Source organism: Brachycentrus maculatus, unplaced genomic scaffold (genome assembly GCF_059751285.1).
Source record: "Brachycentrus maculatus isolate JH-2025_06_01 unplaced genomic scaffold, ASM5975128v1 h1tg000049l, whole genome shotgun sequence".
NCBI classification, from domain to species: Eukaryota; Metazoa; Arthropoda; class Insecta; order Trichoptera; family Brachycentridae; genus Brachycentrus; species Brachycentrus maculatus.
The window spans coordinates 269,048-295,782 of record NW_028280803.1 but is presented as its reverse complement, the minus strand read 5'-3'; the positions used below and the strand labels follow the sequence as shown (position 1 = coordinate 295,782).

The following is a 26,735-nucleotide window of genomic DNA, read 5'->3' as shown; positions in this document are numbered from 1 at the left end:
ATCATCGCTAGACTTGTTAAGAACAATTCTATGGACAATATAAGCAAAATTGTTTCAACCGTACCCAGTCTACCCTACTTTAAATAGATTTATATACTGTTGTACTCATTTCTAGGTGTGGTTTATTAACAAGTTACTAATTCAATATTATTATTTGATACATTTTACACAAGTACAGATTTCAACAAAACATATATTTGAAAAATATTATTTGATTCACATTAAGAAAAATACAGGTAGATAAGGTTGAAGATCCTATAGTATGATACTAAAGGAGAATAGAGACTTTAGACTGTGACTGTACATAGTACGATTTCTGTAAATAATTCCTTCGGTGATTCTAGTTTATATTCAGTGCAAAAAAACATGTGGAATTATGTTATCATTGAGGCAATTTCACCAAAATTAAGCTGATTTTTTTTTGTTGTAGATACAACCATCAAAACATTGATGCTCATTTCAACCGACGTCAGATACAGTCAAATCTCGTGGATTAGAAGTTACAAATTGATGTGCGGTGATGTTTTAATATAGTTTGATTTAGAAAAATATTTTGTCTTATTTTACGACTTAGCTAGATATAAAACAATATATCTGGGATCGCAACTCTGGTAGTAGTTTGTCATTAACACATTTTTTATATCGCTTATGTCATCTATTTCATTTATTTCTCAGAAAAAAATATGAAAGAAACTTTGATGACATCTTTGATGTTATGATTATGACATTGGTGAAATTGGTCTCAATTCAATATAATAACAAATAAAATGAGAAGTTTCCCAAATCGGCGCACCCTGGTGGTCTGTTAACACACTTCGGACGGGAAAGGTTCGCGTGGACTACGCGTTCGGTCGATTGATGCTTAAGGACGGGTAGGGTATTTTCACCTTCTGCGCCGGCCTCATTTCGAAGGCGGAAGAAAAGAGGGAATCATCCAATTTTTTTATACGAATATTATATACCAAGTCCGCCTCCGTAGTGTAATGGTCACCACGCTCGGCTACCATTTTGTAGGTCCCGGGTTCGGTTCCCAAGGGGGGTAAAATAAATATAAGTGATTTTTTCACTGTTATATTTATTCAATATTACCCTGGACTGGTACCTGAAGCGGAGGGCTGATCACCTTTCCTTTATGCACTTTATGCCTTTATAACACTGCGTTTATACGACGCAGTGTTATCCCTTATCCGCACCATTGGGGTGCGGATAAGGGTTTTATTTATATTTATATACCAATCTCTTTATTAAGGTCTCAACTATATGTACATTATTATCAAATCCCGTCGCCAGCGTAAAAAATACCCGTCTGAAATGTATTAACGGGACATACATTATTTTTCTTAAAAGTAATTAAGCTTTTTAAAGCTCGGGGTAATCTAAACTAATCACAATGATCGCTGGCACTGGGGACTAGATCTTTTTAGTGCATCTGGGACGAGGGAGGTCCCCAAACACGTCATCTCGGTGGACAGAGCGCGCCAGGGCCTTGATGCTGGCCGCTATGTCCTGGGGGTCCTGCAAAATCAAATAACCGGTCCAAATCTCACAATAAACACACTAGATTTTTATCTTTTTCTTCAATATTTTTTGCAGATATTTTGTGGCACATTTTATAAAACTATTTAATAAAACTAAAACTCTGTTTTTAACCACATTTATTTTGTTCTTGTCGAAACCGGTTGAAGAAAAGTACGAAAAATAATAGTGTTTAAAAACAAAGTTTCAGTTTTATTCTATACAGTTTCCAATTCTTATCATTTATTCTCAATGTTATTAATATTTAAAGTATTTACTTTGTGGTTGGTCATTTTTACTTATTTATTTTTTTACAAAAATGTTAATTAAATTAGTATATAACCACTCACCGGTGAGTGGTTATATGCTAATCTTATCATTTACTTCAAAACTGAGATCTAGGGTCTCTTACTAAGGGAAAGACCATTGTAGGTTGTTGTTGTTATTTATCCTTACTTCCTCTATTACATTATTTTTAGTACCTTGCTTTCTTTATTGCTTTCATCTTATTATATTTATTTATTCTTCATTTGACTTCATAGGGCAAGAAAATAATATATTAGGTGAAAATTAGTTGATTGCAAACAAAAGATGGTCCGACGACATAGAGGTCTCTGTGAGGGGTAAAAACTGGCTGCAAGCAGCAACCGACTGAAAAAAATAGAAGGATACGGAAGAGGCCTATATCCAGCGGTGGAGGACAGAGGGCTAAAGAATAAGAAGAAGAAAACTGAGAGTGTTTTAACATTTTCTTTCATATCTCAAATGGAACTGCCATCTGTTTATGAAGTAATCATTCCTCCTCTTTAACCTTTCACTTAAAATCTATTTGATGTTAAGGTAAGTATTTTTATAATGTTATCAAATCATACTTTAGTCACGGAGAAAATAGTGCGGTTTAGCGTAACACCGAATTGGACTTACATGTTGATCGAGCCCGTCGATGGATTTATCGTGGAACTGAGTAAATGCCGGGACGTTGACCGGAAGACTCTTGGCCATTGAAGATCCACACAGCTGAGTTGCATTAAAAGTAATGTGGATACCCTCATCACGGCTCACCGAGTCTGAAAATATAAATGTACCTTGAGTATTTATTCACTGAATTATGTACCTTAGACTTCCATTTTTCTATCTCAATAACTTCATCTGTGTTGAGATATTAATAATAAAAAATACTCATTAAAATCAATTGAAAGGTGCCGTGGCATGATTAGGCAGAGGCTCGACTGCGAAACTGGCTTCACAGGTTCAAGTTTCAAAATTGAATTCAAGAAATATTTATTTCCAATTGGTCTGGGTATTTCTGATGTATCTTTCTCCTGTACCTCTCTTTTAGTACCCACTATTTCCTCCTACGTATATTGGTAATGTACTTGCATCATTTACATCCCATTAAAAATATTCCACTTCCATATCCATGAATTTGGAGAGCAGGCCTAATCACAATCAAGTTGACACTGTGTCAATTAGTGTGGATGGTTTGAATTAACAATTAACAAATAAATAAAAAATTACCATCAGAGTCTGAATCGTACGCATCAGAATTGAGACCATCATTTGGAAGATCCGTTCCCTCCAAATCAAATATTTCTTCTGAATCCAGAGAGTCTTCTTTATAGCTGTCTAAGTTCATCATATTCTGCATAAAAAAAGGTTTATATGAAACAATTTAATATGACATCTATTTGGTTAACACGTCAAACGTCATGGGGGGCAAACGGTGACCTCGCCTGTGTTGGAGCACAGCGCCATGGGGGGCACTAGTGACCTCAATCAAGAGCTATATTCAAAATACTTTAACTATGGAACCCATCGTCAAATCAAAAAATTAAACAAACTTAATACATTGTATTATTAAAATACATAAATTAGGGGAAAAAAAAATCTTTGTGAATTTCAAAATTGACAAACTTTAGTACTGGCGTTTACAAGTTAATAATATTATACGCACACTGCTACCTACCTTATTACTATTATTCCTAGGTTTGCTAGTCGGAGGAGCATCACTACCAAAACCGGGTTCGTGCCTACTTTTATTAGTGGATAACTGGACCGGTTTGACCACACTTTCTTGAGGTAATATATTCCTATTATTATTTTCCACTGAAGTTTCAACCATTGCCGGCGGAATGAGAAAGCTGCAAAAATAAATGTCAATGAACAAACTTCAAACTAAATTCAAAGCGAGGAAAATTTTTGAAGATCTTTGATCAACTGATCTCAAATTAAACAACAATGAAAAAAATGTAATAGAAGTATGTTTTCTATGTTTTAAATGTCACTGAACATATCTCCCATATCTTCACCTTCTAGTTCTAACCCTTATTTGCACCCGTAGTGCAAAGGGCTCCGAATCGTATTGACGCAGTATAATAATATCTTGATCTTTAATTACAAGCAGGCCAGGTCCTGCTGTATAGAATGTTATCAAATATATATTAAAGTAAAAAATCACATAAATTTATTTTTTACTCCGGAATCGAACTTCAGCTCGGAAGCTAAATGCGCTACCACTACATTAGAGACGGGCGTAATAGTAACTCTCTGTATATTTACATATTAAATTATTGAAATTTTGATAAAATTCAGAAGAAATGTCTTAAAGCATCTCAAAAAATATTCAACAATATAGAAATATCCAATAACTTGATATATACAGAATATCAATGCCTCAGAGTGTATAGCTGGTAACATCCTACAGTTCCTCTAGGAGTTAACAGTTTTGCATTGTATGGAATGCAAAACAGTTATCTCCCAAATCTGGCATACTAGAAAATATATAGAGGTTGTGAAGTGAAACCAGTCAATAGGGTATGATTAATTTGTCAATTAAAGCAACAGAATTCTTAGCTCGGCGCTGATACCGAGAGTTTAGCTGGTAAGCTAAAGGTGCTGGGTCAGAGTGACAGAGTAGGCAGTTATTTTTTTCTCAATACTTTTACGACAGACCCTCTATATATTTATCTTCTTCTTCTCCTAACCCTTATCCGCACCCCAATGGTGCAAGGGGCACTGCATCGTATAGAAGCAGTGTTATCTTGATCGTTAAATACACGAAGTAAAGGTGATCAGCCTTCCGTTTCAGGTACCAGTCTAGGGTCATATTAAATAAATATTAGAATGAAAAATCACTAATATTTATTTTGACCCTCTTGGGAATCGAACCCGGGACCTCCAGCGTGGTAGCCTAGCGCGCTAACCACTACACTATGGAGGCGGACAAAATATATTTATATAAATGCATTATTTTTACCTAGTTAAAATTCTATGATCAGCGTGAGCTTTAGCTCTGAATTCTTCGAATTCTGTATACTGCTTCTCTCGGAAGAGCCTTATAGCCTCCTCCACCGCATCGACCTTCGCCTGAAGAGCATTGGTCAGCTTTCTGTTGAGGTTTCCAGCTTCCGGCCGACTCCCCGCCACCACCTTCTTGTCAGCCAGCTCCACACTCGGCTTGAGAACCAGCATGTTGAATACTGTCGAGTAGTCTTCACTCCTGCGAAGTTGTTCCACGGCTTCTTCGGTCACCTGAATTCAGATCACGGATCATGTTACTACAGCGATCCCGCAAAATGGGGGATTTGAGATATCGTTCACTCCTTCCAAGAACGTCATAAATAAAAAAACCTGATTTTTCAGGAGAACGTTTTTGGAGGAGAATGTATTAAAAATAAATATCAAGTTATTGAACTTTTTACTGTGCAACAGATCTTTTTAGGTAAATAAAACCTGAAAGTTTTTTCTCCGTTTGAAAAATATTGAGTAGGTATATTTAAAAAAAACAATTAAACAATACCTTTTCTTCAAAATGCAAAAACAAAACTTTCTGCCCTGTAGCGGGTAAATATTAAGTTAAAAATATGCCTCTTTTGCTGGGATATAGTACATTTTCTGGGCATTCCGAAAACATGCACAACTGAAAATTTACGATTTTTTATTTACGACGTTCTTGGAAGGAGTGAGCGATATGGGGATTACTCAATTCATAATACAATTCATTGTATTGTTTATTTGTATTAACTCATTTAACCCTTTAACTGGTGAGTTTTGAAGAACATTTTATTTGGAAAAATGGCAGGTTTTCTTTATTTTTTATTTCTGATAATGAAATAATGCATTATTGCAAGGCATAAAATAACAATATCTCCCAGTTTTTTTATGTTTTTATTGAATATTTAAACCAAGCTACATTTGAAACTGATCTTAGATACACAAAGGTATTGTATCTAGTATTTCTAGCCCATCGGTTATAATTTAATTAATTTATACAACCATTACAGTAATCAGTTTGAGCTATTCTATTCGCCAGGGTGCCCCCGTACCAATTTTTTCATATCTGTATGTAGTACAGGCAAATCGGACAAGGGGTTAAGGTAATGTTTATTAAAAATTACAAAGCAAATGATCATAAAACAATGAATAATGTTTGTTTGAATGGCTTTATCGTTATTCAGATAAAATAGGGGGAATATAAGATCATAAATGGGTCATTATTTGTTTCTTATCCATGCCCAATGGTGCATAGGATACTACATCGTATTGACACAGCGTTGAATTTATTGCTAATTGCATGAAGGCAAGGCGATCAGTATTGTGATGCGCCTTTTGTACCAGTCCAGGGTGATATTAAATAAAAATGAGGATTTCCCTAGGAATCGAACCGGGATCAAATAAGGTAGCTAAATGAGCTAATAAACACTTATACATTCTAGTTTAAGGATTTCAACTTTTTTTCCTGAATTTATATCCGTGATTCGGTCAAAGAAAAATCATTTCACAAATTTTTTGACTTGGTCAGTTTTCACAGTATGCCCACAATATGTTATTGTTAATATGCATTGATGTGTATTCTGCATTTGTTGATCATTACTCACTATTGACACAACTGTCTAAAAATGGGGCAAATACAGATAGAAATATGCCACATTCGTAAATTGCATTAATTGCAACACAAAATTAGATTATCAGAAAGCATAAATTTCCTCATTTTCACATGCAGATAGCAATCGGCATTTCTCCGGGTTATTATGCAGTGCGCTGTCAACATTTTTCGCTGATGTATCAGACTTGACCGTCATCGGCTCAAATGATAGATGCTGCTATGTAGTCTAGATCAGTGGTTCTTAACCGTGTTGGAGTAACCAAACCGCACCAGATTCATATATCGCTCACTCCTTTCAAGAACGTCATAAATCAAAAATCGTCAATTTTCAGTTGTGCATGTTTTCAGAATGCCCAGAAAATGTACTATATCTCAGCAAAAGAGGCATATTTTTAACTTGATATTTACCCGCTACAGAGCAGAAAGTGTTGTTTTTGCATTTTGAAGAAAAGGTATTGTTTAATTATTTTTTTTAAATATATTAAATATTTTTGAAATGGAGAAAAAACCTTCAGGTTTTACCTAAAAAGATCTGTTGCACAGTAAAAAGTTCAATAAGTGGCTTGATATTTATTTTTAATACATCGTATTACATTTTTATACTTAAAAAACGTTCTCCTGAAAAATCAAGTTTTTTTTAAATTTATTTATGACGTTCTTGAAAGGAGTGAGCGATATACGTTCACCGAACCCTTATTTTGAAAACATAGGTATATATTTATATACAGGTACACAAAATTAACAAAATCATTAAAAACAAAGAAACCAAACCATTATTACATGATGTTCACAAATAAACAAAAACAAAATAATACACATTTTGTAATGATGACACATTATGACAATAGATCTAGTACATTTGTTATATTCGAAGTCCCATCCCAGTAAAAAAAAAATGTACAATGCAGAGTACGTGCATTGTTTTAGCGTTTGAGCTCTTGTATTATTTTTATTGCTAGATTGATATCTTCCTAGATTGCTAGACTGATAAACTGCTAGATTGATATAAATTTAAATATTAATAATATTGAGAATATGATAATCAGAGATTACTTTAAAATAATATACTAGATCTATGGATAAGTGAATATATCAAATGTCGTATCATTTTTCATGATTTCGTATAATAAGTGGGGTGTGTGTTTTGTCCTCCGCCAAACCCGGGAGACTGACTCACCGAACCCGTAGGGTTTGATCAAACCTAGTTTAAGACCCAATGGTCTAGAACATCGGAAAAGAGTGCCAACGACACATGTCATAATAACCCATAACCATAATAATCCCTTACCGCACCTCAATGGTGCATAGGGCACTGCTTCATATAAACGCAGTGTTATCTCGATCGATTACACATGAAGGAAAGGTGATCAGCCCTCCACTTCAGGTACCAGTCCAGTGTAATATTGAATAAATATTAGAGTGAAAAAATCACTTATATTTATTAAACCCCCCTGGGAATCGAACCCGGGACCTCCAGAATGGTAGGCGAGCATGCTGACCATTACACTACGGAGGCGGACAAAACCCATAACCATACTAATCTATAATAATGAAATACTTTCCTTATTAAATATATTGTTTTCTATTGATTTAGCAGTACGAATCATGTATATGGTATATATTTATATTATCCACGTCTTATGGTTTACATGATACTGCATTAGAATAAAATATTGATCATACATTATTTAAAGGCAAGGTGATCAGTCTTAGGCCTCAATAGGTGAAAATCCTATGTAGTAATGTTACTCTACAATTTTAACCCACAAGATCATGGATAGTAACCCAATGTGCTAACCACTAGAAAAGCGAAAAAAAAAAACAAAAAGATAGTACTATTCATTTATATTTTCTAATTTAAATGAATTTTGATGATTTTTTTATATTTATTTAATTTCGTACATAATACAATGGAAAATCTCAAAGTGTTTTAAAAATTGATTATATTCCGTCCATACTTTTTGATACTCATCCAACAATATGATAAGAGAATAATAATTTTTATTTGAATGCGGAAAATAAATATATTTGCGTAGAATTAATTGACAACCTTGAGAAGTTTAAATGTGCTATATGAATATAAATTATAAAAATCATCAAAAGATCAGGTTCTATCTGGAAAACATTGCACTTACAAACATTTTATTTACGCAAACATTCTTTATCACAAATGGATTAACAGAGATAAAACTTTTTCATAAAGTATGTGAAGCAAGTAATTCAATTAATTGGCTCAATGCGTATTTTAAACTGCAGATTAGTCAAATCTTGCAGAATGTAATGAAAATATGTAATTATGCAAATTCTATTAATACTATTTTTTATCATCTCACGAATAGATATATCTAGTGAAAATTCTAGTGATTCTTGTACAATGCTTCGAAATTGGATCACATATATAGAACTGCCAAGAATTTGAGTAGTGTGGTTGTCAATCATGGGTAGAATTGGTGAATGTTACACGTGTGTACAGTAATCACTTTAACCAGCCTATGACGGTCGTAAGCCTCGTAAACGCAGAGAAATTAAACAATACCTTTTCTTCAAAATGCAAAAACAACACTTTATGCCCTGTAGCGGGTAAATATTAAGTTAAAAATATGCCACTTTTGCTGGGATATAGTACATTTTCAGGGCATTCCGAAAACATGCACAACTGAAAATTGACGATTTTTTATTTATGATGTTCTTGAAAGGAGTGAGCGATATATGTATATGACATATATGCGACTCTCTCGATCCTTTGTTATCCTGTTTTCCATGACAATTTGGCTCTTCACACTTGACAAACTGCCGACCCCTGGCCGAGGTTGTCCAATATAGAAGGACTTGGAAGGTGAGCGCGAGGAGTCTATAAAGACGATAAGTTGGGATGGAGCCAGGAAGAAGAAGAGAAGTCAACGCTACTTACAAGAAGATTGGTATTAACGAGCATCTGTTGTGGAACTAGCGTGAAGGTAGCGTGTGTGTAAGTCTGGCACGCCAGGCAGCGGTGGACTGACCAGCCCCTCACTTGGCGACTCTCAACTAGAGATGGCTCTTCGCAGCGCATGCTCCAATCGCAGAAAGATCCCAGCCTCTGTTCAAGAAACACCTACATAGGTAAATATTTGGTAAAGACAAAATGGTGTGTGACCCAATTCCCAACTAAGCAATATTGCATTTTTAATAAAGCCTGAAAAAAGTTTAATAAATAGATTTTTCAATTTAATTTTGAATGTTGGACCAATACGAAACATGTTTATGACGTGATTTATATCAAAACATGTTTAAAACATGATTTATGTCAAAATTGCCAATGTTGCGATAAATCATATTTATTGGTGTTAATGTTTTTTTTTATTCAAGAAAATTTGTTGCTTATAGCATCGACTATGATATATATATTTTAAAAAGTAAAAAAATATTTAAAAAAAAAAAACTCACTCCTGGACAGGTTAATATTATTTATTTATTGATTTGGCGTTTAATTTGTAGAACTCCATTTTAATTTATGTATTAATTTGAAATCAAACACAGATTTTTTGAGTCTACTAAGTTGTATTTTATTAACAAAAACACATAAATTACCCTGGACTGGTCCCTGAAGGGTAGGAGTGATCACCTTGCTTTTGTGTAAGTAACAATCAAGATAACACTGTCAATATGATGCAGTGCCCTATGCACCATTGGGTGCGGATAAGGGTTAGAAAAGGGGTACAGCTGGCAATCGTTTTATTTTTCTGACAGTCATTTATTCGATTATGGATAAGTATGGTTATTTTTTAAGTCTCTATATTTACAAGTTATGTCAAGTTTTTTCAGGAGTTTTTATCTCGAATTAGGCATATAAAAAATATGACATATACCGTCATAAAAATATTATTAAATATCTGCCCATTTGTAATTTTACAAATGTTTCTTCAAGCCCGTCTTCGAATAGAGATATCGCTCACTCAAGAACGTCATAAATCAAAAAACTTGATTTTTCAGGAGAACGTTTTTTAAATATAATACAATGTATTAAAAATAAATATCAAGCAACTTACTGAACTTTTTACTGTGCAACAGATCTTTTTTAGTAAAACCTGAAGGTTTTTTCTCCACTTGAAAAATATTTAGTTTATTTAAAAAAATAATTAAACGATACCTTTTCTTCAAAATGCAAAAACAACATTTTTTGCCCTGTAGCAGGTAAATATTAAGTTAAAAATATGCCGCTTTTGCTGGGATATAGTACATTTTTTGGGCATTCCGAAAACATGCACAGCTGAAAATTGACGATTTTCGATTTCTGACGTTCTTGAAAGGAGTGAGCGATATGTAGATATGTAAATATATCAAAAGATTCTGAGTATCAGTCAAAGAGAATTGGTGAAAGTATACATTCTTGCTCATCAGTTTAGGGTCCAAAAATTATAATAAGTACACCAATAATTGATATATAAATATTTATTTACATCATATGTACACATTATCTTCGTATAACTGTTTGTTTATTGGATATCGAGATAAAAAAAGATTAAAGGTTTTCTCAAAAATTACAATTCATTTAAAATTTTCCATAGGGTAAAGACCCCAGTTATCATCACTTTGAGCATATAGGCACTTTAACCTTTATCAGTGTACAAGTAAAATACTATTTACATATTTCAATGTACTTTATTTTTTAATGCATTATGTAAATGAATGTTTAGTTCATTTAAAAGTATTTCGAATTTTCAAATCATTCCTGAACTTTTTAAGAAAAAAAAACAGTTTATACCGGTCACCCATTTTGAGGTGTAACTATTGGCAATATAATATTAGTATTTAGTCGTTTATAGACTTATTTGCAACCGATGGTGTATAAGGTGCTGCGGATCGATGCTTGGATCAATGCGGTGTTAACTTAATCATCAATTACATGTCAAAATAAGGTGATCTGTTCTGTATTCCAGATTTTTGGGTGTCAAACCCTTATCCGCACCCAATGGTGCATAGGGCACTGCATCATATAAACGCAGTTTTTCTTGATCATTGACACAAAAAGGAAAGGTGATCAGCCATCCGCTTCAGGTGCCAGTCTGTGGTAATATTGAAATATTAAGAGTGAAAAATCACTTAAATTTATTTAACCCTCCGCCCTGGGTGTCGAACTCGCGACCTCCAGTACGGTAGTCGAGCGTGCTGACCATTACACAGCGGAGGCGGACAAAATTGGGCGGATTTGGGTGTAGGAGTGGAATATATTTGATGGGATACAGATGACGTCAAGAAGGCGGAGGACATTGCACATGAAGGACATATGGAAAAGGAAATGGAAGAAGATTAGTAGGTAGGAAAAGAAGAACAGAAGAAAGGGCCAGGATCTCAGAATTGCATACCCGTACTCGTACTATATTGTGAAAGTTATACACTGTTAATAAGTTTATAAAGATCAGTAATTACAAGATGAAAAATCATTAAATATAATTCAAAAACTGATTTATAACTCAATAATATAAGTGTTATATTGTTTTCGTTAATAAGACAATAGCAATTTTTTTATTTTGTAGCTAAAAGCCTGGCCAATATTATTTTTATTTAAATAAAAGTATACAAACAGTTAGAGTACCATTAAAAAATATGCAAAGTAAAAAATTTTAAGTAACAAAATATTACTTCAGTATTTATATTGAATCTACTTGGAATCGAACCCGGGTCCTCATATTCAGTTGTCAAACCTACTACTACTGACCCTCATCCACACCCAATGAACGCTGCATCAAATTGAAGTAATGTTTATTAGATTGCTTATTACATGAAGGCAAGGCGACAGTCCTGCGCTAGGATAATAAAATCAACCCAGGGCATTGCAATCTCCAAGCTAATTATTTTCAATTACTCAATGTAGAAACCTAAACTCTATTCGAATTAAAAAGACAAATTGGCAGAACTTGTCAATTTTTAATGATCATCTTCAAATCCCATCCTTGGTCATTATTATAAAGTTTTAACTACACTAACATATTGTCACCACACAGAGAATAGTGATAGATTGATATTGCTTTTCTTGTCTTAAGCTACTTTTTTCAATTAAAAATTTGAGTGCTATTCGTACCCAAGCACTTTGGTTTACTAAATATTGAAAAAGGCAGACAAAATTGTCACTTAACTCTGAATTGTACAATTTCGAAAACGTATCCCATAAAAAAAATGCTTAAAAATAGGACATTGCTAGAAGACTCTCCCTGATAAACACGATCCGAACATAATAAAGATACAACACATACAAATGTATTCTAATTTATTTTTCATATATACTCTATTAGACCAAACTCGAGGCCTGATACTTAGTTTTTACGACCAAAATTTCCTTTGTGTCAAGCGTCCAACCTTTCTGTCATTACGATTTAGGGCAGAGACGCTATTACATTTACGATGTGTCGGTAACTTTATTTTTACTCAAGAGCGTGAAAAGCCGATGAAATCAAATCAGAATAACATAAAATACACCCCCACCCTACACAAGTCAAGGCCAATAAAATTGTTTACCTCTGTGAAGAGTGTGAAGAAGGGATCCCTTTGTTCGGAAGAACACAGGCCAAGCTTCTCTGCCTCCAAATTGAGGCTGGCATGCCCGATTTCGCCCCTGATTGAAACATTTAAACATTTACAAACGATAAGCATAATGTAAACAGTTATTACACTCCTATTAATTATAAAACACTTAAAATATTATCAAACTCCGCGATTAATTCCAAACGGTGGGAGACGACTCGTATTCAATGGCTGACAAAAATATAAGCAAATGCAAGCTACAGCTACAGCTGATTCTGACTGACGCAAGACTCGTCTTGCTCTCTCTAACTCGTTTAAAATTAGGCGGAGGGAACGAGTAAGAAATATAGATATACTATAACAGCGTTGCCCAACCTTTATTTGTAGTACATAACAACATCGTAAAAATTATTGTATTTCCAGAAATTTATGATTCTATTTGCATTATAATTTATATAGGGTAACTGTATTTCCCAAAACTCAATTTATTTAAGTTTTTAAAAAAATACCAAAGGTTTGTTTTTCTGATAAAACAGACATTTAAACTTTACTAATCACAATGTTTATTTTTCTAACAAAAGGTGACAAAGCTTATTTCTTGTCGAAATTCAATACCAGGACATTTACAGAAGTATTTTTTAAATCATTTTCTTTTAGATGGAATCAAATTAAATTATCTGTGTAAAAAAAAAATGCGCCGCAGGTAATTTTTTTCCAAAAATTGTTGTAGAAAACATAAGTATATAAAATTTATTAAACACGGTTGGTGTAAAAAAACGAAACAATAAACACATGCATTTTAATTTTTTTAGAAGTTTTTGTTTTGAATATAATAATATTACTGAATTTGTATTTAAAAATATTTTTACTACCGAAACATTATATTTATTATCAAAAATAATAATTATGAAAGCTTAAGATTGTAATACATTGTTTTCAAGTTATAAGTTTAATTTTTAAACTAATTTTACGAAAATATAAACAAAATAAATCTCGTGCTTGTTTCGAAAAACATCATTTTTTTTCAAATTTGGTTCAAAAGATGTGAGATACTCTTAATATACACTTGCGTCCAATTTGTTTCGATTCTTTTTTATATGAAGAAAAAGCTCTTTCTACTAATTCAGTACTAGCGACCGGTAACTTTTACAGAAAGTTCTTCATATTCTTTATTGTTGTTTAACCAAAATTTTATTTGATTGTTTTGTTCGAATTTTACTTGTAATGTTTTGTCAATTCAGAAGTCTAATAAATTTTCTTTATCTTTCATTGATAACGAGGAAGCTATTTCTAAATGTTCTGCATAGAAGGGGTTTGAAATCCAATTATTATCTTTGTTTTCGGGTTTTGGAAAATACCATATGAAAGACGACTTTAATCCTGTTAAATGAACTGTTATCATGTTCTCGTAAATCTTGAAACAAGTCAACTTTATTTCTGCTATTACTGATTATTTTCGCGTACCACCGGTAGTACGCGTACCATATGGTTGGAGCCGCTGTATTATAATACAAGTTAAAAGAAGCGTTCGAAAATTATTCACATCTCGTTTTAGCATATAAATAAGTACATACGTACGAGCAAAGATTATATAGTACAAGCCAAGCACACTGCACACATATGTACGTGACCGAATACATTTACACCCATCTAAAAAAAGATATTCTTTTGGCTGTATCTGTATAAAGTGTCTAACTCCCTTTGAACTTACTTTATATGAAAGAATAAAAACGTAATAATTCAACCACTAAGTGAAATTTAAAATACTAATGGTATTTGTTAGTACTTTTATCTATCATGTATTATGTCCCAGGATCGATTTCAAGTGAGGTAAAAGATAATTTATTGAGTTAAATATATATTTTGTATGGTTCCCTGGCCGCTAATTCAAGAGTAGATTTAATCATGGAACTAGTAATTGTTATTTATTATTATTATCATTGATTATTCATAGTGTAATAAATGAAGGAAAATGTATGTTAGGTATTTCAATATTATTCATTTTAGCGTATTCACGTATTCACAGTTTATTTATTTGATATTTTTTATAACTAAATTTATTAGTCCTTCCTGCAAGATTCCATAATTGCTCTTTTCCCATACTACCTACAACTGTGATGTTCAAAGGTTAAGACAATTTATGATTCGATTTAGCATAGATAACATGGTTTATAACAAAATTCCATCAAAATCTAAATTGTAGTCAGGAGGAGAGTTAGACACTTTACGGGTTAAGCCGAAATATATATTATGTATGCACACACACAAGATGATGCAAGGTGTTACAATATAGTAATATAAACATAAACATACTACATAACAAATAATCTGTTATACTTCTACGTTTTTATTAGTGTATAGAGATTTTAGTAAAAATAAATAAAACACTTATATTACACGTTCGATTACAGATTTTACTTAGTTCGGTATAAATCACATTTATCATAATATTGTACTACTGTAAATACTCAACAATAACATAATTTGTTTGTAACGGGAATCTGGAATTAAATTTTAAAAATTTTTATTCCCAGTAGATAGTAAGCGAATTCTTTCTCTCAAGACAAAAAAATGTATATTTTTAGATATTTACTATGAACACTATTTAACCGTATTTAAAGATCTATATTTAAGTTTTTTTTTAAGAACACATTGTTCTAAAATATATTTTATTATATATGTACCATCCATTATTATGAGATTTTATATTCAAATAAAATATTATATAAAGTACCCATGTATATATTGTATTGCATACAATACCCCATTCGATTTTTGTTATTAGTACGCATTGGAAAACAAAAAATTTGGTTTTATACGACGTATAAATCAATTTTTTTATACAACGCGTAGAGTTTGACGTCGTCAAACTCTTTACGTGATGTATAAATTTTTTGGTACAGGCAACATTATTAGCGTGACCTTGACTGCATTTGACCGAGCTGTCAAGTTATATTGTCAAATACAGTATATATATGTAATGTCAAAAGTTGAAGCACAAACCGGAAAAAAATATTTATAGTTTTTTTAATTTCAAATGTGATTTTGATATATGGTTACTTAAAGTAATTTTAGAAAGGAAAAGAGTGAAGATTTTTTTATGATTCCCTTCATAATAATTTTTTAACATGAACAGATTCGAATACAGAGAGGCTCGCCTCTTTGAAAATGAAAATTATTTGAAGAGAGAAAAAGGAGTACGACTTTATGACGGAGATGACAAAGTAATAAGGATTTTGTTTATCATTCAAATTATTTTTATTATCTATCTGAATATTTGCGACAGTAACAAAAAACTCAAGTCATTATTAAGTTTTTATACGACATAGAAAATAAACAAGTTTAAATTATTGTACAGTGCAAAATACTACTATCAGTCCAATATTTACTGTTGTTCCAATAGTTGGCAATTTCAAACAAATTTGTTAAAAAATGTACTTGTACATTTTTAAACAAATTTGTTTGGAAAATGTAAAAATGTACTCTTACAAAGTGTTTTGAACCACATTTGTTTAATTTACCATTTGGATTTTTTTCTTATCTGTAACATTAAATTATATTCATAATATCCCAGATAATTTATGCAGTATTTATTATCTTCATTTTTATTTTTTTCTGAGATGCATGGATATTACTCCCAATGTTGAACCAGGACACTGGAATTTCCCCCGGTGTACAGTACAGTGAAATAAATGACAAAGTAGTTGTCCTAAATAATCCTTCGCAGTCAATTATTTTTAGGCTTTTTTGTCATCTATAATCATAATCGCTTTTTAACGGGACGTGAAGTAAACGTGATTTTGTCTGAAAACCATGACTCTCCCGGTCAAACCGGGACGTCTGGCAAGCCTACCAATAGGCAGAGCTCTTATCAATTAATAAAATCAAGTTTTTCAGACTGTGCCCGTAATTTAACAAAGGTCTAAGATAATAATTAAGGTGTACTAGAATTGCAAACATTTATTTTTAATCGCTGTAATGTGCATATTTAGTTCTTTGGCTATGTTTCCTAACCACTGTACTAGATGAACTTTTTCCTAAGGGATATTGCAACAAGTAATAGTATTTTCATATGTATTTCTTTTACCATACATTATTTTACCGAACAAAAGAAGTGTCGGGTTGTGGTCCTGTGGGTAGTGTCGCGGACACTTGAATTAGAGTTTCTCGGTTTGAACCCACTCTACTACAATTTGATACCTATTTCTAATAATGAGCTGCTTAGGCTCATAGAAATAGTATAAAATTGAAGTATTTTTGTAAATAATAAAAACACAAATACTTCTATATTTAATTTTTTTTTACAAAAATTATATAACTTAACTTTATCCATATCCGCTCCCCATGTGGAGCGTATGACGTCCACAAACGCTTCCAAGAACTTCTGTCAGTTTGCAGTTCCTTTACATCTCTAGTAAGGTCCACGCCCCGAAGTTCAAACTGCCAGCAGTGGACATTTTGGGTTGTGGAAACCTGATGCCTTGTAAAAGAGGCCTGCTTGATTAAAGCTCTCCGGAGATATGCAAAGCACATGTTCTAACCAACTAAATAGCTTTTTCTTGAAGAGACCAATCGTTGCTACGTCCTACATCAATATTAGCTATTTACTAGCTTTCTTCACCAAGTCAACCCACTGCATGGCTAAAATTCTCCGCAGATATCTATTCTCATAGCTGGTCTTTTGTAAGGTGCCATGTTTGATTTAATGTTTTTCTATATGCACCATCTATTGAAATATATTACAGACTCAATTCGCTAATGGAGAAGTGGTTCTGACTAGTCACAGGATCCTCTGGGGACATCCAGGTGACATACCTCGAGGCCAGACGTGTCTGTCTCTATTGTTACACTATGTGTTCTGTATCGAAGAAGAAAGTGGTGGACCTTTTGGATTTGGAAAAAGCAAAAAGATAATTCTTCATTTGTCGACACCCCAAACAGGTATGTTGCTAGGTTTCCTACTCCGCATCCGTGATTGGGATTCTTGTATATTGTTTTATGCCAACAGTCTAAGATTTCATTGTATCTCAGTGCATCAAACCTTCTTATTTGACATATAAGAAAAAAATATTTTTAGATTTGAGTTATTTATAAATTTTGGGTTGTGCCCACTTTTTACTAAAAAGGTACTAAGTGGTACTTAAAAATTATTTTCTATTCACTTTTTTGTTGAGTTGTTGTTGGGCGGTTTTTTCATCAACCTCGACCCTGATTATACTCAGAAAGTCTGCTGCCCGACCCTCAGTATACTAATCACAAGTAACCGCAAACCCAATTCCGATCCGTACAATGTTTTTGGCATCTCTCACGCTCTACCGAAAGTAAGTAAATAGGAACATTTATAAGCATCTCGCGCTCTCTACTAACATTATGTAAAAGACGCTTTTAAGCGTTTCCCACAAACACTGTTTTAACACACTTTGGACGGGAAAGGTATTTCTTCGTGTTCGGTCGATTGATGCTTAAGGACAGGAACGGTATTTTTACCTTCTGCGTCGGCCTCATTTCAAAGTCAGAAAAGAAGTTATTATTCAATGTTTTTATATGAATATTATGTACCAACCGACGGAGATTTAATCAAAGATTAAGATTTTAACTATATGTACATAATTATCAAATCCCTTTGCAAGCGGTCCACAGGCATAAAAAGACCCGTCTGAAATATGTTTAGATTAAATTAATTCAATATATCATATAAATACACTCCTTCATCCATATTAAATTATCAATCAATTCATGATTAAACAAAACAAATGTCCGCCTCCATAATGTAGTGGTTAATACATTTGGCTACCATGCGGGGATCACGGGTTCAACTCCCAGGGAGGTTAAAATAAATAAAAGAGATTTTTCACTCCAATACTTAATTAATATTAGCTGAAATACACAACTGATCACTTTGCCTTCATATTAAAAATGATTAAAATAACATCGCATCAATTTGATACAGTGCCCTATGAAAAAATCTTTTTTCATTTTTTGCCAGTAGATTGTCAGTTGAAAATGTCAAATTGAAAAAAAAATGTATCTACTAACTCAATTTTGGTTTCATTGATACTCATCATTTATACTATAAATTATATTACTTTAATAAAAAATAGGAACAGATTTCTAGACAAATTAAATCAAAATATTTTTGAAGAAAAAGAAAATCTTTTAAAGCACTTTTATTTTCATGTACTTTATTTGGGAAAAATTGCAACAAGGGGCAGTGCAACTATCTAACAAAAAAAAATTAAAAACTGTGACCTGAAAATAGGATGCTTGTGCTCGTGCTTCAGCCTTCTTCTTGTGTCCAGAACAAAGGCCTCCATCTTGGACTTCCACAGTTCTCTGTTGGACGTGACTCTTTTCCAGTGCAGGCCCACCACTTTCCTAATGTCATCGGACCATCTTATCTGGAGCCTAACCGCACTTCTGCATCCTGTTCTAGGCCTCTAGTTAATCACCTTTCTTGTCCATCTTCAGACATACATGCCACATGACCTGCCCAGTTCCACCTAAGTTCCGTGATAAAATAGAATGATATGTTCATAATTACCTCATTTGTAGATAAAAACCCCGGACCAGTGATGCATAGCTCTTTCCACTATATCAAATTATCTTTCAAAGAAGGATTAGATATTACGTTTACTAGAGCTTTAAATGAAGCAATTCAAATAAAAGCGTGGGAATTACAAATTACTCCAACAACTCAAGAAGATGACGATGTTGGAAAACAAGCTTTAATCAAAACGAGAACCGGTATAGTTGGTATTGAAAGAAGTCTACAAGAAAAACATAAAGCTACCGACGACAGCATTTCTAGGGCTTTTCAAGACCTGAGTAAACTGATGACAATGGCCAAGGATATGGTGACTATTTCCAAAACAATATCCACCAAAATAAGAGTAAGTTTTGGCTTATTATTTGCACGGTGTTAATTAAAATAAAATACTATATGGTTGATCAAATTAAAACATACATAAAAAAAATACAAGTGATAAAATTGTTTATATTGTGTGAATTCTAAATTCTTTGAAATGTACCAGTATTCATATAATAATAATTTTTTCAACTTCATATTATTTATTATGGGTGCCGAACTGGTACATGCCATGAGCTGTCAGCTCAGGTAGTCATTAATTTCCTTAAATTTTTTAGTTATTATTTTGTATTGAATTTTTTTTTTAAATTACCTCAAAATTTAAATTATTTTTTGTTTTAATTCACATGCTTTCAGCAATATAATAGTGCAATTCTTTCAGGAAATATCATTAAAAATATTATTTTGCATAATTTTTTAAGTCTCCTTCGTGGCTGATTGGTTTGCTTTTTTTATGGTCAGATTCCACCCGTTTCTTTCCTCTGCTCGTCTCTTCAACTCGGCATACCCGCTACAGTGCATGTCGGAGTTAATTTGGTCCATGTAGTTTAAGTGGGGTCATTCTCTATTTGGGCTTTCCCATACGTCCTCCACAATTGTAATAAACAGGCCTAGAAATCTTCTAGCCTATGCATTTGGCTCGTTGTTGTGTTATTTTATTTAGTAAGCAACTAGACTCCTCAGCCCTGCTTAATACCTCATTGTTTCCTACATGTTCTGACCGATGAATCCCCAACATGCGCCTGTAGCGCCACACCTCAAACGCTTCAGCCGCCTCCGTTCTGCCTGCCCGATAGTCCGTTATTTAAGTAATGGTTCAAAATGTATGGAATTTATAATATTTTAGGAAAAACAAGGTGACATCACTGAAGATGATACTGTAAGATTCAAATCATATTTAATGAGTTTAGGTATTGATGATCCTGTAACGAGGGATGCTTTTCGATCTGACTCTGAATACTACAAAAGTTTAGCACAAGAAATATCAGATCTATTGGTGGAATCTCTAATGGTATGTTACTTGTACATATTTAGAATTTTTCAATGTGAATAATACATATATTCATGTTCTTAACTAAATAACTTTAAAAACACTTTGGTAAAAATGTATAGTAAATTGGGTAGCATTGAACACCATTACAAATCCTAACAAAATCAGTAAATAAAAATAAAATCAATATTAGTATTATTTATTGTATTGGTCCCTGGATTATTCACCCTACGGATGAGATGTCAATTTAAAGGTGTCAAAATTTTTATATGAAGCATGTATCGTTCTTCCCTTTTTTATTTAAATTTTGTTATGAAAGAAGATGGAAGTCCGTAAATATTTATAAATTTTCAGGATAGTGGTGGAATGATGGCTCTAGCAGACGTATGGTGTCGTATCAATAGAGCTAGAGGATTAGAACTAGTGTCTCCAGAAGATTTACTAAATGCGTGCAGGTAACACCTCTGTGTTCAACATTTTATATATTTAAAATTGGGTTTAAATTTATTATTTTTTTTAAATTAATTAATCTTATGGATATTTTTTAATAAAATTTTAGATTGTTGGAGAATATTGGTGCACCAATGTCGTTGAGGAAATTTCCCAGTGGGGCTTGTGTCATTCAACTGAATTCGCATGATGACAATGTGGTGATAAAAGCAACTGTTGAATTGGTAATAAGTAGCAATATGAACTCGTAATAATAAAAATGTAGATATTAATCCACATATTAATAAGTCCATCTTTATTTCAGCTTGAGGCCGAAGGCTCCTTATCTGCGGAAGACTTGTCGCAGAAAGTTGGTGTTTCCGTTATATTGGCTAAAGAGCATCTGACCACTACAGAAATGGCAGGATTGGCGTGTCGTGATGATTCTGTCGAAGGCCTAAGATTCTACCCGAACCTCTTTCTTACAAATGCTTAGATCATGTATCCATTGTAAAAATAATTATACCTATTTTTAAATAATGAAAGCTTTTTAATGCGATGCCCATAGAATATAAATATTATTCTAACATAAAAAGGTGTTTTTCATTTCGCTATTTGGTTTAATCAGTTGCCAGTTTATCCCGAACGTGATTCGGGCAAGGAGTTTGAGTTGCATTGATGAGTCCGAGTGCTGCTCGTGCAGTGTTCAGGTAGTCCTGTTTCGAGTTGATGGTGATGATTTCCTGCACTGACGATTTTTCTCGCCAAAATTCGACTGCTAAGTGGTTAAAACACTATTATTTATTACACATTAATTTGTAATGATACTGTAACATTTGATTAAAAATAAATTATTTTAAATTCTGAAATCATTCTCGCTCAATCCTGGGACTGGTTCTGGGATAGTTGTTAACTATCCTGCAGATTCCAAACATCCGAAGAAGCCATGTCTGGAGAGTACCATTTCAACTCCTTAAGGTGGAGACTGACCGGTTCATTTTGTCGTAACATCGCTCGCGGCGAGCATCACCGAGCATCCAAAACTATGGATGGAGCGCTCGATTCGGTGTACTGACTGCCTGAATGCTCGCATCGTAACGTGTTACGTTACGACGAAATGCTCCGGTCAGTCTCCGCCTTTATGCTTTCGCAATGTCTTGTGAGGCCTAGCGCTGTTGTGATAGAAGTGAAACACTTTCTCATCATCCTTCCGATAGTTTCATAGTGTTCGACAATAAAAGAAGCATGAGAGGCAGAAACATTCCCTCACTGGGTGACTGCCAAATATTAAAAAATAAAATTATACAAAACAATATTTTTCTTGACAATTATTTCCACGGATGTCAGTGTAAAGAATGAGTTGACAGTATGGTTTTAAGCTTAAAATCATTACTGTCAACTCATTACACAGAAATTGATGTTTGGGTTTGGGTTGTGTACCAAATGCACATTGGGGATCATCAAAGGTGTTGGACCAACCACACAGGTAATGAGTTAAGTATGCATATGGTTATCTTACCATGGTTTAAAAAAATATATGGAACAAATAAATAAAAATAAAACCATTTTGAATATATTTTATTTACTTATTTAAAGATTATAACACAATCACTTCATTATCATTGTAAAGCCAAACACATCACAACAAGTGAGCAAAATGTTATTTGGAATGAAGAATTTTCTTATACAAAAAGCTTTGTGAAACTAGGGTATGTTACGTAGAAAGTTTTTTGTATACAGTATACAAATATTTAACAAAAAAAACTTGTGTATCTATACATGTGGATTGTCCTGGTGAATAGCCACAACAATATGTATTTATATATTTTTTTAAAATACACATGTAATGTTGGCCTCAAATCTGATATTTTAACATCTCCTAAAAACATGGTATTTCAGGATCATAAAAGTTGAAAGATGAATTTAATAAATAATAAAACGTTGATAAACTATCAATAAATAAATACATAAAATATTATTACTGAGGTAAAAAACAAACTAAGTCAAATGATTTTATCTCAGAAATAATAACAGCACCGACGTGGCATCATGCATTCAAGTATTGTAGATGTATCGCTACAAAAGTATTCAAAACATATCTCTTTTGTATATCAAATATTATTTTTATTACAATTATAGCAATTTCTAGTTGTGTCTAGTTTATCATCTTTTTATTATCCATGTCTCTTTTTCACTAATGTAATAAGTAGAGAGAAAGAGACAAAACCATAGGTTGATCACAATGCGACCTCAAATATATAGAAAAATCAAAAGAGAGAGTATGTCATGTCTAAAATGTCTTCATCCATGTTAACCATTATAAACAAATGACAATAGTGAAAGTGATAGAATGTGTCCGTCATATCTACCTCAATGTTACGAAATGAGAAATATGTGAAAATATTTTGAGAATGAAAAAGATATGAACTCAAAAAACTATAGAAGAGCGGGAAATTTTGACAGCTACCAATGTTGCCAGATAAAATACTGCATTTTTGGCTTTTGAATTACTTTATTTCTTAACTATTTAAATAGGTCCTCAACTGTAATTAATTAAGCTTTTTGGAAATTATAATAGTAATGGCAATACTAGCATCAAGAATATCTTGAGAATGTTGAATAAAAATATGTGATTTTTTCATTAGAGTAAAACATCACATATATGTGTATTTGTGATTTCTGTGGCCTCTATACCTCGTTATGTATCAATACCTGTTTTGAGCTAGTATAATTGTGATATAGTGCCATTTACACCATGATGCAGAAAAAAATTAAAAAGAAGGATATGCGATTAGTTGCCAATAATAATTTTTTTGCTGGATAATATACTTTAATAAGACTAGGTGAACATCTAAATTGTGAAATACATATTAGGCATTATCAAATAATGTCTAGCATGAAATGCATACTCCAACTATGCATAATATTTATTTAAGTACTACATTAGCTACATTACACATTTTGCTGTATTTTAAACGCGTAACATTACTCAACTTGACCTATAATTATAATTTTTTGAAAACATCAAATGTTATATATATAACATATTGATGGATTTACAACTCTAGATGATATAAAAAAATGTAAGAATAAATACGCCATACAAAAATACTATTTATCTTCACGAAACCACAGAACATATTGAAGCAATCATCATAATTACGTTTGAAGAGTTTATTTCTAATTTGATCGAAGATATGACGCTGCTACTTATAACTACTAAAATACACTTTGAAACTATTTCTTACATTAAACATCAAAAGCATGGCTCCAGGGTAATAATTTGAATTGAAAGCAGAAGAAATACTACACACAATTTTGTAGCACAAACATTCTACAAAGGTGAAGCTCATTACTAACAATTAGATCATCCATGAAAAGAGGAATTTTTGTAATTACAGTTTTAAAATAACAAAGCTATAAAGAGATACACACTGTAGCTGTAATACTAGGACTGGATTTAAAGGTACTCATGGAATTCGACCAGTGGATGATCTTGTAAATTTAAACGACATGTATTGCATATAATTTTTTGTGTAAAAATAATAATTACTTTGTAGTATTGGTGATATTGTGTGATATTTCACTCCGAAATTCAATACTGGGAATGTGACATAAACATGATTTCACTAAAGGCAAAATCAACTTAATGTGATCAATAAAAAATATAGATGTATATGTATATATATTACCAAAAACGTTACATTCAATGTATCAAATGTTGAGCAACAATGTGTATGTTATGGAAATACATGATACTTGGTTAATCATTAAAGAATACAAGTGTGCTATAAGATGAATAAATAAAAAAGAATTGTAACATTTTTTTAGAATAGATTAAAAAGTCGATTTTTGCTTTTTTAGCTTGCCAGTATAATTCATACACATTTGATTTATTAAGAACAGATATGCTTTAATTATTTTCGAATCAAAATCTGCAAAGATTCTTTTACTTATATGATTATGTATGTATAATTTTATGTGATGACAAAAGAAATAACTACTGCCAAAAGATATTCACCACCGTAACAGAACTGTCCAAATATAAAAACAAGAGAAGCACATAGATTGACTAAAGTAAGTAATTACTGAAATGTTTGAAATATGGTTATGATAATAATAATTTTGGATGACTTATACAGGGTTATTTTCGTAAAATACTACCTCAAGGGCGTTATAGCAAAGCACTTCTTGAATAAATGTTAATTATATGTCGGTGAACGATACAAATAGACTTAAATTACCTTGTTACGTTTTAAAATTGGACAATCGAGTAATATTGAATAAGAATAGAGTATGATAAGGTGATATGATAAAGCCAAAGCTTTAATAAGAATCTACAGCTCCTTGAAAAGATTTTGGCACTTTTTTATCCTGACTGAAAAGGTACCACGCTTCCGAATCGCTGCATTGCCGTTCGCAATTCAAGTAAAAATCGAATCCTTGCAGAAATGGTGCCATGATTTGCTTGTTTATAGCTTCATACAAATGGTGGAGGTAGAGTATATTATTGGCGGCAATTTCTTTGTAGACAGGAAGAAGAGGTCGCTTGGCTAGTTCGACTATGTCAATCTGAAAAAAGAATTAAAAGAATACTACAACAAATTGGGACAGATCAAAGATCAAACAAAGTCCATAGTTTCTGATATAAGCCAACCGTAAATGGGAGGATTAGTCTTACAAAAGTGTAAGTAAAATTACGATAGTATAAATAAATAAATACTTATTTTAGTGTTTACTACATCGTACAACTTAATTATGGACCATTTTAATAACAAAAGCTAGATCAGTGAAATTAGTAAAATAAAGGAGAATTAATAATACCTTTTCTGTAATTTGATGCTCCTTCAAATCCAAGTAAGCAATCAAACATTTCTGTAAATCTCTCACTTCCGAAGGGAAAGTTCCATTCTTCTGTTTCTGAATGATAATGTCTGCAGCTTGAGTGTCAAATACCTTGCTGAGTTTTATCCCGTGCTTGTGGAACAAGCAGTCCGATATCTTCCTGGAGTTGTGGATGATCTTTGTTATATTCGTGCATTCCAATAATTGTTTTATTCCACACTCGAATGCGCTATCTTGAAGAGCTTGAATGTCAAATATATATATTTGGGTCGGTATAGACAAAGTAAGGAGGGATAACTTGCATTTGCGACCCAATTCAGCTCCCTCGCTACCCAGACCGATCGAAAAATGCTTTTTAAGATCACCGATGGCTTCGTAGTAACGATTGTCCACTTGATTGATAAATATAAACTTTGCATCTGTAAGATCCATCGATGGTGATTGCTTTTGAGGAAATTTAGCGGCTTCCAACTCACGAGTTATGTTATTGATCTCGCTCGGATTGACACATCTCTGAACATGTTTTATGTCAGAAGTTGAGAAGTGGGTCAGTTCGGAAATATCACCCTTTGGTAAATGTTTAACGTTGTATAAAGACAATCTTGTCTTTTCATTATTTTGACTGGAAAAATAACCTCCGAATGTTCCATTGTGCAATGTTTCAATTTCCAAATACTCTCCCTTTACGAAGGAATTCTCCATTT

At 32.7% G+C, this 26,735-nt stretch overlaps 3 protein-coding genes across 4 annotated transcripts; 1 reads left to right on the top strand and 2 right to left on the bottom strand.

Moving 5' to 3' along the window:
• Nucleotides 1-551: 551 nt before the first annotated feature.
• Nucleotides 552-13,137, bottom strand: PRAS40 (Proline-rich Akt substrate 40 kDa). 2 transcript variants are annotated; one of them, XM_088277666.1, is made up of 7 exons: nucleotides 12,896-13,137; nucleotides 9,312-9,494; nucleotides 4,772-5,046; nucleotides 3,482-3,656; nucleotides 3,034-3,157; nucleotides 2,440-2,582; nucleotides 552-1,515 (listed from the first exon to the last, which is right to left on the bottom strand). In XM_088277666.1, the coding sequence occupies exons 1-7, from the start codon at nucleotides 13,028-13,030 to the stop codon at nucleotides 1,411-1,413; spliced, it is 1,140 nt and encodes a 379-aa protein (XP_088133792.1). In that variant the 5' UTR covers nucleotides 13,031-13,137; the 3' UTR covers nucleotides 552-1,410. The 2 variants fall into 2 exon arrangements, with proteins under 2 accessions (XP_088133792.1, XP_088133793.1); XM_088277667.1 differs by having other exon boundaries at nucleotides 9,312-9,479.
• A 2,721-nt stretch (nucleotides 13,138-15,858) lies between these two features.
• On the top strand, nucleotides 15,859-22,055 carry Vps36 (vacuolar protein sorting 36). Its single transcript, XM_088277747.1, has 7 exons — nucleotides 15,859-16,125; nucleotides 17,647-17,842; nucleotides 19,454-19,791; nucleotides 20,614-20,778; nucleotides 21,112-21,212; nucleotides 21,317-21,431; nucleotides 21,512-22,055. Exons 1-7 carry the CDS (start codon nucleotides 16,030-16,032, stop codon nucleotides 21,680-21,682), a joined length of 1,182 nt encoding a protein of 393 aa, XP_088133873.1. The 5' UTR covers nucleotides 15,859-16,029; the 3' UTR covers nucleotides 21,683-22,055.
• Nucleotides 22,056-22,748: 693 nt separating this feature from the next.
• On the bottom strand, nucleotides 22,749-26,733 carry LOC148312141 (piRNA biogenesis protein EXD1). Its single transcript, XM_088277663.1, has 2 exons — nucleotides 26,011-26,733; nucleotides 22,749-25,758 (listed from the first exon to the last, which is right to left on the bottom strand). Exons 1-2 carry the CDS (start codon nucleotides 26,731-26,733, stop codon nucleotides 25,513-25,515), a joined length of 969 nt encoding a protein of 322 aa, XP_088133789.1. The 3' UTR covers nucleotides 22,749-25,512.
• Between the last annotated feature and the right edge of the window lie 2 nt (nucleotides 26,734-26,735).